This window comes from Ostrea edulis, chromosome 6, assembly GCF_947568905.1.
Source record: "Ostrea edulis chromosome 6, xbOstEdul1.1, whole genome shotgun sequence".
NCBI classification, from domain to species: domain Eukaryota; kingdom Metazoa; phylum Mollusca; class Bivalvia; order Ostreida; family Ostreidae; genus Ostrea; species Ostrea edulis.
The window spans coordinates 65,583,498-65,604,712 of record NC_079169.1 but is presented as its reverse complement, the minus strand read 5'-3'; the positions used below and the strand labels follow the sequence as shown (position 1 = coordinate 65,604,712).

At 35.6% G+C, this 21,215-nt stretch overlaps 1 protein-coding gene across 2 annotated transcripts; it reads right to left on the bottom strand.

Moving 5' to 3' along the window:
* Positions 1-2,553: 2,553 nt before the first annotated feature.
* Positions 2,554-20,731, bottom strand: LOC125647799 (uncharacterized). 2 transcript variants are annotated; one of them, XM_056140449.1, is made up of 15 exons: positions 20,382-20,731; positions 20,005-20,205; positions 19,493-19,605; positions 18,698-18,839; positions 17,984-18,118; positions 14,290-14,454; positions 13,812-13,916; positions 13,269-13,448; positions 12,598-12,707; positions 12,141-12,291; positions 9,016-9,150; positions 8,637-8,825; positions 5,569-5,679; positions 5,201-5,471; positions 2,554-4,267 (listed from the first exon to the last, which is right to left on the bottom strand). In XM_056140449.1, exons 1-15 carry the CDS (start codon positions 20,470-20,472, stop codon positions 4,012-4,014), a joined length of 2,355 nt encoding a protein of 784 aa, XP_055996424.1. In that variant the 5' UTR covers positions 20,473-20,731; the 3' UTR covers positions 2,554-4,011. The 2 variants fall into 2 exon arrangements, with proteins under 2 accessions (XP_055996424.1, XP_048730573.1); XM_048874616.2 differs by having other exon boundaries at positions 20,307-20,696.
* Between the last annotated feature and the right edge of the window lie 484 nt (positions 20,732-21,215).

Here is a 21,215-nt window from a genome sequence, read left to right as displayed (position 1 = left end):
AGTAACTGGCTACTAGTAGCTAACTTTTCCTGGTTCAAGTAGCTGGCTACTAGTGACCAACTTTTCTCTTTTTAAGTAGCCAGTTACTAGTAGCTAGTTACTAGTAGCCAACTTTACCGATCTGTAGTTTAGGGTCATAATTTATTAACTTCACTAATATGAAATACAAGTATTGACATAAAAGGGAAATATGATTTTTCATTAGTCTGTCATAATCTGACTTTGATGTATACCCCCTATCCACATGTTTCAGAACCAAAGAAACTGTACCCTGCCACCTAAACGGTGAAGTATAAAGCTCGAGCTTCCAGAACATGCGTACTTAGGATACTCGACATGCGTACTAAGGGTACTCACATGCGTACTAAGGATACTCGCATACTCAGCGCAATTAATTTTGTTCTAGTATCCTACAATCATTAGAATGGTGTGATTACCGATGGAACTTTGCATGCCTGAAATAATATAGTCCAAGATAATCCCTTCTCTGATTACAGACTTCGATGATTAGTAGACTGAATGATGCAATAAGTTACGAGGGACAAAGAGTTACGAACTCTGTAGAGTGTTCAAAAGTTAATGCTGGAATATCAGAGGTTTGTCAGGGGTGCGAAAAATGAACTGAATAGTGTTTTATATAACGAGAGAGTTTGAGCAGTAGGAGGAATCGTGACATATCTAGCAATACATGTAAAACGTTGCTAGATATGGCAATACATATGAAACACATGTGACGTCAGAAAAGATAATTGCAATAAAAAGTCTCCATCAATATATAACACAATGATCTTTAAACATGTACAGTACTACATACTGAAGGAGAAGAATTAACCAATTAGAAATTGACTGAAGTCATTTGACTATCGTGTAAGAAGACCCCAAAAGAGACCTTTGTTTACACCCAACCACAAAGCAGCACGTATGCAATGGTGTCAAGCACACCAACGTTGGAACCTAACCCCTTTAGTCGCGTTTTGCTACATATCAGAGGTGGCGACAACCTAAAACTGTAGATGCTGAACGAAATGTAGCAGAGACGATTCCGTTCGGCGTGAAACTGTTCATTTCCTACTGTATCTTGTCACTGTTAGGGACAGCCTTTATACACATTACCAAATGAACATTCTTGCTGAAAGTAGTGTTGTGCCTCGTTTTGACGATCACTCTCTTCGACCAAGACCAGTGTTCATTAATGGCAATGCCACATCACATCGTGCTTATGCTGTATAAGATCATTTACGTAGCGTCCGTTGCCACACTACCATGGCCTGGCGAAGACCAGATCTGATTCCTATTGAACACATTTAGGACATCATCGGTCACTGATTTCGGCGTAGGACACCGCCAGTTCAATCATCGGACAAACTGACACAGGTATTGTATCAGGAGTGGCAAGCTCTATCGCAACTTCAAATTCAACGTTTGATAGAAGGCTTGATAAAACAGAATCTGTCTTTCGTGTTACACTAGATACTGAAAATACCCTGTTTAGTTTGAAATTTACAACATGTTAAGCTTCTTCAACATTATTTCATTTATAATAGACAATTGAATCAATAAATAAAGGCATATTTATTTTTATAAAGTTTCCTCAAATATCACGTCTTACATGTACCTTTGAAAAGGAATGACAATTAATGCATTTACTGATGGTGTTTTCACTTTTTTATAGACGAAGTGATGCTAGTAAATATACCGTCAAACATGAAAACGGTTGTCTTTCAGTGTGAAATTAATCATTATACTCATTATGCTAAAAATAAAGTTAATAGGTGTTGTTATATTTTTGGATGTGTATAGTATAGAAAAAATCTGTAGTGGTGACATGGACTGGCCAAACCAGGTCCACAAAATAACATTATAAAGTGTGTTCTGGACGGTAAACTTTAAAATCTATGTAAATTTCATATATTTTCTTCCCTTCAATTCGTTTGTCCGTTGCTTTTCTTGTCCCTTCAGTAGCAATCTGTGTATGATATCGTGAATTCAAGGATAGGTTGCTTAAGGTAAACTGGAAACTGTTGTCAACGTCAACAATAATAGTGTAGTGTACATACTCACGTCATTAATATTTCCGTTTCTGTCATAAAAAAAAGACGAGTTTGGAGAATAGTTTGTTTACAAGAAGGAACTGCCAAGAGAATATTAAGAACTCATAACTTTTCCCTCCATGATAATACAAGCCAAAAATATTTTCCCCAAGTGGATGTTTTTTAAATGAACAAAGAATTTACATTCTTGTCCTACAATTGTTAGTCTTGTACATATTAACTGTAAATCATTAAAAAAAACCACACGAGGTATTCATCGTCAGAGACACAAGAAAACACCTGTTGTAGTAAAATGGACACTGCTGGAGCGGAAACTGCTCCCAAAACCATCGTCCTCAAGTTAACAAAGACGAGCATTGCTTCATATGGATGACATTTGATGAATGAATTCCCAGGTCAACGTGAAAGAAAAAAATTCAAGAATACGTAGATACGATTATGAGTGGTTTCCTGTGTCAAGTTTACGTCTTCAGCATTTTAAGGAATACCTGAACTGAGAGGATTTTATTTACTGATTTATTATATATACAAAGTTCAAGGACTATTGCATGGTGAAATAAACCATGAAATGCCACACACAAATACACACGTTACAATTTGACATACAAACAGCATAATTCATAGAATTATTTTGTGAAGAAGAGACCCCAAGGCTAGAAAAGTTCACAAGGAAGTGAAATTAATCTTACAAAAATAGTTTGTATTTCATTTTTAGTGGGGAAACTAGTTTTGATAATTTTATGAATAGCCATTCTTTCTGTTTAAAACTCCCTTCAAATACCACTAAACTTTACAATCATCAAATTTTAAAATCAATAATAGGACTTGAAAGTAATTCTTTTCTTTACTGTCTGATTTTCATATTTTCAACCAAGTTAAAAAGTGTCATTAGTTTTTCTTTTAAATATGAGTCCATTTATGATGGAATTTTTTTAAAAGGTGAATTTTCAACGAACAGTGATCAATATTATAACGCCTATAAGGAATACTAAATAAAGAGTGAGCCCCCTGGACATAACAGAAGTGGGATCGGGTGCCTAGTAAGGAGTAAGCATCTCCTGTCGACGGGTCACACCAGACGTGAGCCCTATGTCTTTCCGGTATTGTGATAATCTTAAAGGAGGGACTCATCAGAAGTAACCTGGGCCCCATTTCTATATTATTTATATAACAGGTCCGTCAAAGTGAAGAATAATAAAAAAAAAAGTTTTTATCTAAAAATATATTTATAGTATTATCAAACACACGACGTTTACAGTCAGGGAAGAGGGTGACGGATTCCTACCTTTGAGAGAGAGAAAGAGAGACAGAATTCCATATCTTAATCATCGTTATCTTAACACATATACATACAAATTAGAATAAACAAATTACTGTTACCAGTGAACGTAGTCAATATAACGTCATTTGAAGTTCACAGTTCTATTTTGTGTTGTTTACAGCTGAACTATGCAGAAGCAGTATGTGCTACAGATTTCCTAATCTGAATCTCCGAAAATTGACTGCAGCAAATCTTTGGAAAGGCTAAAAGCCCCCCCCCCCCCCCCCCCCATCTTCAACATGCAAAGTGTGCTGAAACTCAAAAGTATCGGAGGTGTTGGTGTCTTCTTCCCTTAGTTCTCCTACAGGTCACATAATTTTATCAAATCACAGTAAACTGGGAACATCTGACCAGAGAACCTCCTTATTCCTGTCCCTGCGCTTCCATTAGGGCGTTGTCCTGGACCCAAGATTTCGTGTCCTCTTGGGTGATTTGACTCAATTTTATTTTGCGTTTCACCCTTACAATAATTCTACAGTTTTACGGTGGAGATGAGTAATCGCTTAACCCGAAGAATGGTATGATGCGCTATCATCTGGCTTAAGTCTTAACTCAATCATTTGTTTGTGATCTATAAAAATCGTAGATTTGTTGAGAGAGAGAGAGAGAGAGAGAGAGAGAGCTAATGGATTCCTTATGCTAGTTATCTTGGACCTCATCATGATGTTGATCACTGTCAATGTCTTGATTAGTTTCATGATCTAAAGTTTTGGCCAGAATGTCTATGTCATGATCCATGAAGTTGGGATTAGAGAAGCTCCGCTGTCTCTCCACGGTCGCATGGTGAAAGGATGAAGTCCTGCTGGTGGATTCCGACAAAACGGTAAATTTTGTTGGTCCGTTTCTTGTGTCTATCAGGTCTGTAACATCTGATGTCACCTTTTCACTTTTTCTTCTGAAAAATACGAAGTCGTTTTATTACAACGTGTTGACTACACATTGAGAAAATTTGTAAGAATTATCTGAATATGACAGAATGTAAACCGTCACCTACCGGCAACAATGTGTTATAAAGAATTTTCAAATACATCCAAGTTCATAGGAAATATCAATCTTGAATTCGTTACAAGGCCAATGACGGGCAAAAATTAAATACACTGCATTATGACTATGATTAACATGAAAAGGTGAAGAAAACTAACAGCACTTTATCTCATAACTCCTATAAGGAGTACAAAATGAAGAGTAGGGCTAAAACGGACTCCTGGATATACAAGAGGTAGATTCAGGTCCCTAGGAGGAGTAAGCATACTCTGTTGACCGGTCAAACCCGCTGGGGGGCCCAATATTTTGATCACGTAAACGGCCTAACAATTGGTATGAAACACGTCAGACAGCATTTGAGCTCATGACAGGTTTGTATTCGCAAACTAGATTGTTATAACGACCATAGTTTTGTGAAATGCTGACTTTAAACGAAAGTGTTGAAAACCCTGTAACATCAACTTGTATGTCAGTAACCTTCCTCAATTCAAACTCTAATTATAAGCAGAACAAGCTCTTGCGTATTGAATTGGTTGAAAGACAAACACCACATACAGGTGATAATGGAATATTGCTACATAACTATGGGAACTTAACAATGGAGAAGCTGATGCCATCCCGTTTGTCATAAAGTTGAGTTGTTAGTTTGCCTTTAACATCTAATTAATGAATTACCTATTCGTTTGACACGAATATCCTGATTGGATAGTTGATAAACATTATATACAAGGTTCACAAAATTCTTTTAGATCTAAGCACTAATTGTATATATACCCCTCTAGGTGATATCTTTCTTTAAAATATCTGAATGCACGTAAACTATGAAGCAGTGAATCCGTCTTACACTTTTGTGACAATTAGCATGACCACCACCCCACATATAATCAACAAAGCAACAACGACTGCAATGATGTTAGCGTTCATATCGTCATCCTCAAGCTGAGATTTGGCTTTTCCTTTGTCTGTATTCTTTGTAGGAGCTCTTCCTTGATCTGTGTTCTGTGTGGGAGCTATCACTATTGTTCCATTTCTGTGAGATCTTGTGTTGTACTTCATTGTTGTCAAGGCTTCCGTAGTTGCTGCCTCACTGTGAGGGCTAGGATTAGTTGTACTTTCTATAATGATACAATCGTTTTTCTTTGTTTTCAAAATTTAGAAGGACCACGATATAAATAATTTACAGCTTAAACATTGTAAAACAACGTCTATTACCTTTTAAACACACCCAAGGTAAGTTTTCTTTACAAGGTTTGTACTCGCAGTCCAGACCACCATTATAAATTCTACATCTTTGACAGCTATCTGTTCCGACTGGATTGGCTTCTGATCAGCGAAAAGAATTATAAAAGTATACAATTCTGAAAGGCTGATGGAAAAACACTTCAACAATAATTAACGTATATTTGTTATTGCGTCAGGTTCAAACATTGAGTCTTCACACTAGCATACAATGTTTATTGGCACACCTTACCACAGGAATAGTTAGAGACCCGCAATTCTACCCAGTCCCCCGATTGACCCTCTCCATATCTCATTGCGTACTGCCAGACAAATTTTACACCTAGTATGTGGGAAATCCCTCTAACATACGTACAAATAGACAAACCAAAAAGGAATTCCCACTTAGCATCCATGAAGTATCAATGACCCATGGAGTTGAGGTAAGTTAAGGTGTAGAGCTCACCTGGACCAAAGGCTCAGGTGAGCTTTTCTGAGTTCTCTAGAACCACTGGATCGATTTCAATCAACCTTTATACAAATCATCCCTGGGTATGGTGGTGGTGGTGGTGGTGGTGGGGTGTGTGTGTGTGTGTGTGCAAGTTGGTTCAAATGAAGGGTCATGTCCCTTTTAAGGGGAGATAATTAAGAAAAGGCAAAATAGGGTGGGGTTATTCAAAATTCTTCTTTTAAACAACCACTGGGCCAGAAAAGTTGAAAAATGCATGAAAGCTTTCTTACATAGTGCATATGAGTATTTACGTTCAATCAACGCATGGTTCCCTGACGCAGGGTGAGACCACAATAGGGAATCAAAGTTTTACATTGGGGATATATGGAGAAAATCTTCATAAATCTTCTTCTCAAGAACCACCAGGCCAAAAAGTTGATATTCATACAAAAACTTCCTCACAGGGTGGTGTGGAGACACACTAGTGAATATCTATAGGGAAATCTTTAAAATCTTCTCTTTTAGAACCATTGGACTAGTAAAGTTAAAATTTATATGAAAGCTTCGTGCCATCGAGTAGATTCAAATTTGTTCAAATCATGGCCCCGAGGGTAGGGTGGGGCCACAATAGTTTTACATGCGAGTATGAAGGAAAAATCTTAAAATATGTTTTCAAGAACATGGACATGATTAGTCATATTAGTATACACGCATTTCCAAGTAGTTCAAATTCAGATTTGCTCGAATTGTCGCCCCGGAAGTGGGGTTGGTCAACAAAAGGGAATCTAAGTTTCACATGTGAATATAAAAGGAAAACGTTCTTGGCAAGAACAACCGTCATGATCAGTCATAATGCTATACAAGCATCTCTAGGTAGGGTATATTCTAGTTTATTCTAATCATGACCCCTGGGGGTAGGTTGAGGCCACATTAAGGAATCAAATGTTTACATGAAAATTTACAGGGAAACAACTTTAAAAATCGTCATCCCAACAACAACAGGACCATGATAAGTCATATTAAGTATCTGCAGGTAGTTCAAATTCAACTTTGTGTAATTCAGGAGCTCCAGGAGTGAGGTGGGGGTCACAATCAGATCAAAATATTATATGGAAGTATGCAGGAAATTAATTCAAACAATATCTTTTCAAGAGCAGCTGAACCACACTGAGTGATATATTGCAAAAATGCAAAGATCCCATATTGTGTGGATTCAAGGTTTCTTTTTTATTCCCCTGCGATTAAAGTTGGGGTATAGTACTTTTGTCTTCGTTGTCTGTCTGAAATTTTAGCCTTGCTCATAACATAATGGTGAGTGATTGGGCTCTCCTATTTCATATGTGTATTCTTTATGACAAAACGGCCTTGTCATAAAGATTTCAACCTTGTGACTTTCACATTAGTTTGGCTTTTAAGAAAACCTAATCTATTCGATATCTCCTGAACTCATAAGATAGCGCTTTGACATTTTATATATAGATCTATTATGGTAAGACCTTTCATTACATGTTCTGATCGTCGAATTTGTGACAGAGACCTTTTCCAGAACAGCAAAATCATGTTGTTTTACTGGTATTGAGGCATCCTCATGTTGTGTGAATTCCACTTCGGTTAAGTCGTAACTCTTTGGGGCTAAGTTGGGGCCATAAATATTTTTAAAAATCATAGGAATAAAAATTTAAAGAAAAACAAAACCCAGTCGAAAAATCACAACAGCTGATTAACAGTAGGGCCAGGGTGACTCAGGTAAGCGATATGAGTCTTTCGTTAGAGTTCAGACCAACCTTATTTATCGGTGAACTTTCTTCCAACGATCAATAATACCAACTTTGTTGGAGATGTAGAGATTTGTATATGTTTGTCACAAAATTTCCGTCCACGTATACCACAAAACAGAGGTTTATGAACTGCACGAGCCTATCTATGTATTAGAAACGTGAGGCTCGATAATGCAATGAAAAGGTTGTATATAATGAATGGTAATCAAACTCATAAACCCTTTAAAGAATACAAAATTGAGACCGGAGCAAACACGGAACCCAGTGTTGGAATCACACGATGTAGGATCAGGTGCCTAGGAGGAGTAAGCATTTCCTTTTGACCGGCAACACCTGCCATGAACCCTCTATCTTGATCTCGTAAACCGAATAATATGCAGTCAAAAGGTAAAGAACAACATAACAATTGGTTTCAAACACGTCCGGTAGCAGTCGACTTAATGACAACTGGTTGTAATTGCAAATAAGATTATTACAACGACCACAAAATATGATTCTAGTTATATGTCAGAATATAATGCATGGTTTGTCTTTAAAGTTCCCATCTCGTTAAAAGTACCCCAAGGTCGAAAATAGTTCTATTATGATTTCTTATTTCATAAATATGTAACTTCGAGTTTGGGAATTCAAGTAAGATATGATTAAACTGGAAAATATTACGAAGGACGTAGTTTTTTTGGTTTCCTCAGAATACGGCGCTGTGAACATATCTGATACCTTGTCAACTTATCCATTCTTTACAATAACCTTTCGGTGAGAAATGGGATATACTAATATGAATGGATCTGAATTGGTGTTTGTGAGTACGGTAAGTTCTGAAATCCATGCTTTACTTCTAGGATTCTGTTCCATCCACCATCGCCTGCCTCCGTACCAGTAGACACCATCCACAAGACTGCTGTAATCATAAAAGTTCATGTCCCCCAGGTTTCCACCTCTATTCCGACAGTCGTCACTAGCCTCGTACCAGGTGAACATACCGAGAAAGGCCTCTTGTGTGCAGTTCTTTCTGCCAGATTCACCTAAAATGAATAGATACAGCATTCATTCCTTTAATAATGACATCAAAGAAAAATATGAACGCGGTACATTGCATTTCGAATGGTAAGTCATTTCACATTTTAGTAATCAAACTAATCCTTCTGGGAATGTTATGTGTGCATACATAAAATTACAACCAGAAAACAATGGCTTTGTCATTGAAAAACTCACAGATTTCGCAGATGTAGCCACTAGCTTTCAGGAGACAATCTCCAGCATTCATGTCCATAAAATCCTGCATCTTTTTCAGGAACATACACTCTACGCCTTGTGTTTCATGCCGGTTTCCAGCTACACTATTTTTGTCTGGGAAAATATCGAATAGTGACACATTGTTTTGTAATTCATAGTTTTATTTTCAATCTCACAAACAACAAGTAAAAGATCCTAGTGTGCGGAACACCCCATGTAGTGAACATTTTGCGGAATGCGGGGGTGGTAAATTTAAAGTGTTCCCGTTCTTTAAAATGTGGACTGAAAATGAAATAACTCGCAAAGCCAAAGAGGACTATTTTATTAAACTTTTCAATCCAAGCCTTAATAGAAAATAATTATTTGAATAATTGAACTACAATTTAGCATAATATTTTTACAAAATAGACAATTACCAAACCCCACCGGTTAACGTTATTATGACGTCATAAAGGACTCGTTTAATTGACGTCATAACAAAGACGTTACTAAACAATTTTTGTATACATATTTGAACTGCCTGATGAACCATGTAGACAGGGAGAAAGCGCTAGCAGTAAATGATTGTTTTTTATGGAATGTGTCATTCTGATTTTCAATATATATATATATATATATATATATATATATATAAAGCACTAAATAATCACAACTAGGTACTGAAAATTTTCGCCCCAGGGGTAAACGTAAGGTTGGGTGTTATAATTGTTTGTTTGTGCTTTATATATATATATATATATATATATATATATATATATATATATGTAAAACTTATACGGTACCAATTTTGATGCACCAGATGCGCATTTCGACAAATAATGTCTCTTATATATATATATATATATATATATATATAAGGGCTGCTAGATATGTAATGTATTTTGTACGATATCTCAAAAGAATTCGACTTAAATAATGAAATGAACATTACATTCCTTCAAAGTATTCTCCGCGGTTTGAAATACATAATTTCAATCTCTGAATCCATTTCTGAAATGCGTCACGGTACACTGATTTAGGTAGACCTCTGAGGCACTGACTGATGGCTGAGCCAAGGGCTTGTCGGGACTTGTAACGACGACTAGATAACAACTTTTTAAGTTTTGTAAAAAGGAAAAAGTCGCATGGGCTAGATCTGGAGAGTATGGTGGGTGTGGCAAGACGGTAACCTTCTCCAACTTCAAAAATTGCTTCAGAAGCTCAGATGTATAAAAGGCGAAGATAACGAACAGCGATCAATCTCATAACATGGAGCATTATCATGAAGTAGACGAACATTCCCAAATCCTGACACAGGATGGTGTTTGTGATAATATTTCTTGAGCTTTTTTAGTATAACATCTCGGTAATACCGACCTGTAACACGTTTGCCCTTCGGCACCGGAGTTTGTACGGCTATACCATCACATGAGAAAAATATGCAATAAAGAACCTTCTTTATGCTTATGGTTCTTTTGGCAACTACAGCCCTTCTATCGTGTTTAGTTAGAAATATTTTGTTTCCAATTGTTCTTACTGGTTCGAAATAGTGAACCCATGTTTCGTCACCAGTAACAATGTTTGCAAATTGTCTTTGATTGAATTTGGAAAACATTTTGAGCAATTGCTTAGCGGTTTGTACTCGTACCCGTTTTTGGTCATCTGTCAATATATGCGGTATCCATCTGGCAGAAATCTTTCGTACTTTCAAAATACGCTTCAAAATGAATTGCACCCGTGATAGCAATATGCCAACAGCTTTGGCAATATCACGAATCGTGTATCTGCCATCACTTTCAATTATTCCCTTGACTTTTAAGACATTTGCCTCGCCTGTTACAGTCACAGGTCAGCCAGATTTTGCTACATCTTTGACGGACTCTGTGTCAGTCAGAAATTTCTTTCTCCACCTACGAACTGTCTCATAAGATACCTTATCAGACCCATAAACTTCCCCCAATTCAGTAAAAATCTTCATTACCGAATGACCGAGTTTTGTACGAACCTTTATATAAGCTCTAATTTCTTCAATATTTTCAACCCGTTTCCCAACCATTTTTACAACAGTGGTCAACGACTGGCTCTATTGAAATGACTAACAGTTTAAAACTATGTGGAGGTGAATGCTTGTGTTTATACCGTTGGAAAGGTATTGAAAAGAGCTATTCAAGGGTATCATCATCCACGAAATCATGCAAAACGTTATCGCGCTGTGGTACAATACGCATTACATATCGAACAGCCCTCGTGTATATGCTCTTGAAAATTGAAAATGAAACCGGTTGAGTTATTTTCGGCGTTCTAATTTTTCTTTATTATATATATATATATATATATATATATATATATATATACATTTAGATGGATCAAAGGAGGTGTGGACTCAAACGTCAGGTGCCCGTGAGGTTAACAGCAAACGTCAGGTGTCCGTTAGGTTAACAACAAACGTCAGGTGCCCGTCAGGTTAACAACAAACGTCAGGTGCCCGTCAGGTTAACAACAAACGTCAAGTTAACAACATTTCAATTGTGTTGCATTATGGTGAGAATTCAAATGTTCAGATGTAAATGATATCATACATGTGTATGACATCAAAAGTTTTAAACCATAAGTTGCTTTCAGTTGTTTTTGTTATTGAAAGAAACGCTTGTTTATGTACTAAAGTGTGTCCATTTTAAATATTTGACATTGATTTTACTTGCAGAAGATATTGTTACTTCACTTTTTACGGGGAGAGAGAGAGAGAGAGAGAGAGAGAGAGAGAGAGAGAGAGGCTTACAAAATCCATATATCAGTAAGTTAAATTCTGTGTTCAAGGTTCGTCTCAAAATCAGTTTATCATGGTATGAAAATGTAAATCCAACATACCAACTCTACAGTCAGCAGTTCATGATAATGTACTTAAACACATGGAAGATTTGAAGAAGAATGCGGATTTTCCGTCATTGTGCTCTGTGGAATATTTTCTTAAATTTCTTGTACTATACAAAGATTTCGCTATAAGGTGTACGTAATATATGGATATATTCTGATAACCTGTCGATCAAAGTGATGGAATCGGTGACAGACAATTCATAAATGAATCTATTGCTAATTAAGTAATGTGTTCGCTGAAAATTATTTACCAACTTCAAATACGATCAGTCGTTCAAATCCTTCACATAAGTCGTTCTTCTCTTCACTGCAAGCTACTGCACATTCACTGACATTTGTAAATGATGGAGATATTTTATCTAGATCTTCCATACAAAAACATTTGTCTTTTGTTTTTTCTTTCTGAAAGTGAGATATAATTTAGTAACTTTATACTGTGTACTTTATAAAGTTTTATCAAGCAAATGAACTGAAAATCTCATGCATGCAAAGTAAGTTTAGGTGATAATGTAATTTTGGTTTTTTAGAGGTTAGAGTTACGTTACACTATGACATAAGATTAAAGTATAGTGCATTGCATAAATATATGGAAAATATTGTGATAATTTGAAATAAAAATCATAAATTACTATATACATGTAGTACGAATCGAATCATCTGAAATAAAAATCATAAATTTCTATATAATATGAATCGAATTGCACTCACTGTTAGCCCAAAATAAGGCGTGTCTTTACAAAATTCCAAACATTTCAGGACAGATTTCTGAACACTGCTTAATGACATTATGGACGAACTGTTGGAAATGTCAGCACAACCTGTAAGAGAACATCCAGTGTGTCATCAAAGCGAGCAGGTGAAATTCTGACGCAAAATATGTACAATTTCACCTGACTTTAGTCGCTAAGAACGAGTGTAAGGGTCCTTATTTTCGTATTACAAGTTCATGAATACCAAGCACAAGAATTGGACTTATTTTTCTATGGTACATGTACGTCTTGGTTATGTCACAGTTGTATTATCAAGATGTGTACATTTTTATCCTTGCACTTTTAGCGGGATTAAATTTTAGAGGCTTTGGTGGTGAAGCAAGAGCGTTAATTTATGGTTGCGCTAAAATATGAAATTCTCTAGTTATCCATTATCGTAATTGACGCAGCGTTAAATCATGATTATGCCAAATACTGCACATGCATCAGCTCTGACTGCGCTAAACTAAATATTTTGAATCCTCTAAAAGAAGTACACAAATTGTATTCTTTCCTAAATTCATACTTAATTTCTTTAACAACTAATAATAATAATAATGATAATAATAATAATTTCATTGCGAAAATGAAGAAAACAACAATAACGAGATCTAGGGATTGCCACTTCACCAATATTTCTAACAAAAGGCGTGTGTCCTCCAACAGCATACATCCAGTAATATTGGGAGACGAACACATTTTCTATCACTTCAACCGTCGAAAGTTCCTCCTTCGTTAACAATCTTGAACCAGAGGTCATGCAGCTGCTCTCTGCATCAAACCAGTTTGCTGTTTGTGAATGTATTGGTTCTTCAAGAAAATATATCCAAAGTTAGATGAATTAGTTTGATGACTTGAACTCATGAATGTCTACTTTTCCACCAAATGTAAAATATTAAAACAAATCCTCACTATACAGCTAAACCTAAACACAAATCTAAAAATTTTGTTTGGTCTTTTGGATGGCTTGGTATATCAGGGAGTATATTAAGACTGTCTTTCCAGTTATACATATAAATTATGTTAGTTCTGATACTAAATGGCTAATTAATTCACGTACATATCACAATAAAGGCCCACAAATTGCAATATGACAATTTTATAATGTAAGTTAGAATCTGATAATTCGATTAATGAGTGAACAATAAAATAAATGACTTATAGACTACTTACCTGTGATACAAAGAGATTGTTGTAGAGTCGAGCACTGCATGTAGGCGCAATTCGACACTCCATATTTGTAATTGCATGCAAGACACATTGTCATAAAAATTGAATCTGTAAAGAAACGATACAATTATGTCTGTAATTACGTGTAGTTAGAATTATGTAAACTGAGGAAAAGACTTCAAAATGAAATTAAATCAACTGCCAGATTTTGTTGTAGGAATTGCACTCTCCAAAAGAAATTTAAAGAAATTGCAGTACAGAATGAAGTACTAAACGGCATTGACATACAAGTCATTCAAAATGTATTGACCATGTACCGGATAGCCTACCAACTCTTAACCAATTTTAAACTAAACATGCATTGCTCAGAAAAGGAAACAATGAGGCAGGCATACAAAAGAAAAGCTGATTATATACTGAAGTGAGAATCTAAATTAACACCAATTCAATAAAAAGACTGTAAGAATGACTTGACACTCACAGTTCTCCTCCAGAAACCACCTTCTGTAGCCGCTCCATAACGTCCTATTGTACTCTGTTCCTAACCTACCCAGGTAGCCTCCTCGATTTTCACACGCCTGCTTGGCTTGTTGCCATGTTAATTTTTCTTTTTCTAGAAAGACCTCTGAAGAACACTTCTCTAAACCTTGAAAAGAAATTTATTGTAATATCAGTGGACTTTCCTTGGAAAATCAATTATTTACAAATATCATGGACAGTTGAATACATCACGTGTACTGTTTTGCTTAATAGAGGATGAGAATGGGAATGGAATGTGACAGTATATCAATTTTTACGTACATTGTGCCATGCAGTTGAAAAAGAGAAGAAAAACTAACGTAATCCCAAAATGAACCTAAAATAAAGAGCAGGCAAATATGGACCCCTGGATACATCAAAGGTCAGGTAACAAGGAGGAGTAAGCTTTCCGTGCCGACCGATCACACTTGCGTGGGCCATATGTTTTGATTAGGTAAACGCAATATTCCCTAGTCAAAATTAGTATCTAAAAAAACCTGACCTGACAACTGGTTTGAAACACGTCAGTCAGCATTCGACCTAAATCCTGACTATAAATGACATTGTTGAAACCCATATGATATACACTTATTTGTTAGTAGCCTGCCTCGGTATAAAGATTGACCACGTGTAGAACATGCTCTCATGTTTCAAATCAGTTGAGATACATAAACTCCACATGTAAGTGATAATTAAATATTGCTAAATATGGAAAGTTGACGATAAACAACCTGAAGTCAACTCGTTTGTTAGTTTTTTAGTTTGACGTTAACGTCTATGTTCAGTAAAATATCCAAATATCAAGACTTTATGGTGCCATTTGTTTTAATTCAGTGGGATATATCAAATCAACATATTAATGAAAGTGAATATTGTGGACAGGAATAAAGTTGTCGATGTTTCTAAATGTCGAGTTGAAGGTCACAGCAAGATATTGTTCTTATGTTGAAGCTATTGGATATATCCGACCCACAAGAGTAACAAAAAATAAAACGGGCCAGCTAATACAAAAGCGCAATTCGTGCCCATGGGAATTTCAAGACCTGATCTTCAAACATCCCACACGTGACTGAAAATTCAAATGGCTACGAGGACACATATAAATTAAACCAAAAAGTCAAAATAATTTCATAAAGTTTGGAATACTAGTATTTTAATGCTATAAAAAATGTCCCAAATTGTTAAAGCAGACAAAAATATCCTAACCATTGTTTCTTGATGTCGACTATACATGATTATTTTTACCGATCTAGATCTTTCTTTCGAATTTCAAAGACATGTGTATACATGTTAAAGACATATTGTATCCGTAATAATTTGGAGAATATGACATATTCATTTTCTTCAGCATTACCTAATGAATCGTATTTAAACATTTCTCTATTGTGACTGTAGGTGAAATTGAATAATTAACACTTATTTTTGATACATGTACCTTTTAAAACTAAATTTTCAACACATTATGATCATGATTTCCGAAAGCCACCATATCTATGCATTTAATTTGATCTGGTGTAACCGTCAATTGGAAAAGGTAAAGAAAATTATGTAAAGGTGAAGATAACGAACAGTGATCAATCTCATAACTCCTATGAAGAATACAAAATTAAGAGTAGGGCAAACACGGACCCTTGGATATACAAGTGGGACGGGTGCCTAGAAGAAATAAGCATCCCTTGTTGACCGGTCACAACTGCCCTGAACTTAACATATATCAATCGGACAAACGGAGTAATCAGTAGTCAAAATCAATGCGTAAAGAACGGCATCAATTAGTATGAATCACATCAGACAGCACTACACACCCATATGTTGTGCTGATAATGACCAACATAAAACCCCTGTACCATCATCGAATGAGTCAGTAGCGGATTAAAAAAATTATCATACTCAGAACAAGATCTTGCGGCACTGAATGCGTATCGAATCAATTGAGAGACATAAACACCATTTGCATGTGATAATGAAATATTGCTTCATTGATATGGATAGTTGATGATGAAAAAACTGAAATAATCCCGTTTGTCATAACGTTGAACGGTTAGTTTGCCGTTGAAATCTTTGTTCAATAAAATATCCAAGCATGAAGCAGATGTAAAAGACTGATATTTTGTATTTCAAGTTCACTGGAATGTCTCCATATGAGTGAAAAAGTCTCGAGAGGGACGTTAAACAATATACAATCAATCAAGTTCATTGGATATATCGAATCGGCATATGTATAAAAATGATAATTGTTAATACATAAAACGTCGTCGACTTATCTAAATGTCGAGTTAAAGGTCACAGCAAGAACTCTTTTCATCTCATGCTGATGTTTTGAATAACTTCTGCCTCGTAAGAATATAAAAACAGGTCAATCAATAAAGGAGCACAATCTGTGCCCATGGGAATTCCAACAGACTGTTCGTTATCAATCCTATAAGGAATAAAAGTTGAGAGTAGGACAGACACAAACCCCTGGAACTACACCATTCTTAGTGGCGGATCCAGGATTTCCGAATCGGGGGAATATGACAAAGGCGAGTAATAGCCAAAATATTCGGCCATCTTGGGTGCTAAATCTGGGATTATCATCTATATACAACTGTATGTTAATGATGCCTGATAAATTTGTGGCGAAAAGGCGGGGCCCTCTAAATCTGCCACTTTTCTGGTGTGCTCTTAGCATTTTATTTTACATTGTCTTTGGGCAACATTGAGTTTCATGCATGTTGTGTTTTTATATTCATTTATCTACCTGGTGGTGACGTACGTTCATAACGTATGGATAAGGATGAATGTAGCACCCCTACAAACAGCATGAAGGTACAGTGTATTTCTAAGATAGTGTTGTTGAATAATTACATTTTTTTTTAAATCTGTAAATATCCTATAATCTGGAAAACTTAATGTGTTCTTTTATATTATTATTTGCATTGTATCTGGTCCCAGGATCCCCTGTTACCTCTGGGAAGGTGAAAAAGTTCCTCTGGAGGAAATGTAAACGTCCTCTAAAGAGGAATGGAGGAGGGCCTCTGGGGGAAGTATTACCTCCAAATAGATGTATGTTTTGAAATAAATCTGATGAAAAGTTGTTGGTTACATGAAAAGGTGAAGATAACGAACAGTGATCAATCTCATAACTCCTATAAGTAATACAAAATTAAGAGTCGGGCAAACACGGATCCCTGGATATACCAGAGGTGGGATCAGGTGCCTAGGAGGAGTAAGCATCCCCTGTCTATCAGTCACATCCACCGTGAGCCCTATATCTCGATCAGGTCAACGGAGTAATCCGTAGTCAAAATAAGTGTGTAAAGAACAGTCTAACAATTGGTATGAAACACGCCATAAAACATTCTACTCAATGACATGTTGTTTTGTCAAACTAGATCGTTATAACGACCATAGAAGTTGTGAAATGCTGGCTTTAAACGAGACTGTTGAAACCACTGTAACATCAACTGTTTTGTCAGTAGATTGCCTCGATTCAAAAACTGATCATACGAAGAAAAAGCTCTTGTGTATCGAATCAGTTGAGAATCATATTTGGACTAATTCATATTCTGTTATACTCTACCTCATCTAAAACAGCTCCTGGTTAATATACGTTCTATTTCTGGAAAATAATGTGACTATTTCCATTTAAACTACTATAATATTTCGTTACGTACAGAGATCACAAATGTATCCATCATGGGGTTTCATGCAATCGTCTACACTGAATGAAATGCCTTTGTCATCCATTGTTATGGCAACACATTCGGTCATTTCTCTGGGGTTCTGTGCCTCCAATTGCTCCCTGTAATCTTGAAAATGGATCATTATTATTAAATAGCAAGTCATCATGATTGTTGGAAGTTAAATGTTATGAAGACTTATGGTATGTGTTTTGCAGAAAGATTTATTAATGTAGCCTTGACACATCCTATGGAAATGAAACAAGTGAAGATAATGAACAGTGATAAATCCCCCAAAATCCTTCAATATATCCCTACACTGTTGTTCGACTTGTACATGGCTTTAGATATTTATGATTGGTTTATGAGAGTCGAAATATTGATATTTCACAGCAACCGGTATACATGCTAAACATGTGTTAAAAAATGTGGGGTTTTTTTTTTCTTTTTTCTGCATTTTGTAAAATTATAACTTATAATTTGTCAGATCTTTCTTCATTTTTGTTATGAAGTTTAGAGAAAAAGGAAGAAATTATTTAGCTGACTGCACTCCAGCGAAGAAATAAAAACATTTTATTGCGTCAGTGACTGTACTCAACGTTTCATACTTACTCTAGATAAGGATGCATACATATTTTAAAAGATGTTAAATTTGGCACAAGTTTATTTCTGTCTAATGATTAAGCTTCCTGCTACTTGTATACTTACACACTGACATTAGGTTTACACCACCACATGTATTCATGACGTCATCAGGACACGGTAAGTAACAGCTGCTGACGTTCTCACGTTTCAGATCAAGTTTCAAATCTCCGACACACAAGCAGTAAACACGCACCATGTCCTTCGTCTACAATTTGTTCAGTTAGCCAAGTTACAGGTTCGTTTTCTTCGGTGATATCAAAATGACATCATTTTATTTCAATGTCGTAATTCCTTCGTTCATACAGTTACTGTATAATTATTCATGTCATAATTTCATCACTGTTCTGAAATTTTCAACATGCTGAAGACAAAAGTTTAAAAATTACATGGTTTTGCTTTTGTTTTGCTTTTACCGTTCAAAAGGCAATAGCATATATTCTGATCGAATTCGTTAAAATTGAACGATATACATGTACATGTATATTATGCATTGACCGAGATACTACTTGTTGGCTTCATCAGAAATACTGTATGATAAAGTACATTTTTCATGAGAGGAATTGTACTCTAACGTGCAATGTTTGTAAACAATTCGGGGAAAACCATTACTAGTCGTGTACTATCGATATCAGGGAGTAGTGAACATTTTGGATAAGAGTTCCTTGTATTTTAAAATTGCTTTAGATAAATTTGAAAATGCATCAGTCTAATTACAATTAGCTCCTCGATCCGCTTCTTATTAGTAGAACAACAATGAACATAAAAAGAATCGGATCAAGAGCTGGTTTTAATCATGCTAAATATGCATACAATATAAGGAGACCAACGACAGTAGAATTATATGATTAAATGACCAACCGTCACAGCTATCCGAGATATGTTGGAACAATGGTCGAAACAGGCAGCTACAGAGCTTTGTGATGGTGATAGTAAGTATGCTTCTAATTGTAGCTCAGATGAATTAAAGCAACCTAAAACAGAATTTGATAATAAGTGCAATCACGTTCTAGTAATTTCCTGATAATGCTGTTAATCAAACTTTTTGAAAAATAAGACTTGACTTTATTAACGGACAACATGGTGTATAATCTCTATGTTAATGTTTTTGTGAATGCTAATGAAGTGACCCATAAACGAAAGGATAATTGCTGTGTAGATAGTTTGGAAACCCCACGTCAAATATTACTCTAACAAACAGCGTTTGTATGTTAGCTATTTTACTTTTTATTGTCAATTAACAACATTAAAAAATCACACTTTCGATCGATGCATGTATTGATATGTGCAAACGTCCTGATAGTTGTATTTTAGTTTAGTGTGAAATTACTGCATATATGCACCTTTCAATGAAGTTGATATCAACATTTTACCTTCATATTGGATGAAATCGGTAATGGTTGCCATTTTCTTGGACCAATAATTCTGGGAAGTGGGAGTGGTTATATTCATTAGGGACGTGTCCATCATGATATCCGACATGTACAAAAGTTGACCAGACAAATTTTCGGCACAGCTGCGGTTCGCCATAATCCAGTCATGTCTGGCCTGAAGTCTCACTTCAGATTCCAAAGCTAAGTAGAAAGTAAAACATTTTAAAAATCGGTTTCAACGTGGACGTTTGAAATGCAACAAGACAAGCAATGAGTTTCAAATCAAATGAGGTTTTACGTACTTTTTAGTACTTTAGTTCAATTATTAGTACTTTGTCCATATCCAATACACTGACACACAACTCATTCATACTCACATGACTTAAACAAAATGGCAAACCATGGCAGAAGGAGAAACATATTCACGGCCTGTGTATATAGAAATATCCTTACAAGCCCATGTAACATGACGGAAATTACTCATAAAAACGATATTTTAGGGAAACAGTCCCCTATTCACAAAAACGTTTGGTGTATCACCACGCCTTATAGATATTCAAGTTGATATGAAATCATAATTTGATCATAAAGTAATCTTATTACATAACCATATTCAAAATCAAAGCAGAATATTAATTACTACAATATGGAAACACCAATGTATGTACAGAACATCTCCAATGGACCCATACATGAATTGGTCGTTTCCGCCTTATTCCGGAAGTTTACATATAAGTATAGTAACCTCTCAACAATTGAAGTATTGGCGTTATGTGTAAAACAAAATAACAAAATATTGTATGAAAACTAATTCAAAGATATTACACATATTTGTAGTCAACGGATATCCGGAGAAATGAGGCAAAATATTTGACGTACGTAATAATTATAAGGCGCACGCTCTCATCACTCGTGTATAATTGTGTTAACATTAAACTGATTGTACCGATGTCGTAATTAACCAGGTAAATGCAATTACTGTGCTTGAACCGAGGTTCATGTCGCCAGTCCTATATAAACGAATGATCATTGACATTCAGTGTTTCATGTTTTCTAAATATCATTTCTTTATGATGTGCTAATACGGATGTCTTCTTTTTTCAGTTCCATATATGAAATTCTGACATTTCATACATTTATTTCATGTCCATACTTTATTTGCATTATTTTACAAAAAAAATTGACTAAACGATCTGGAGATATTTGCACCC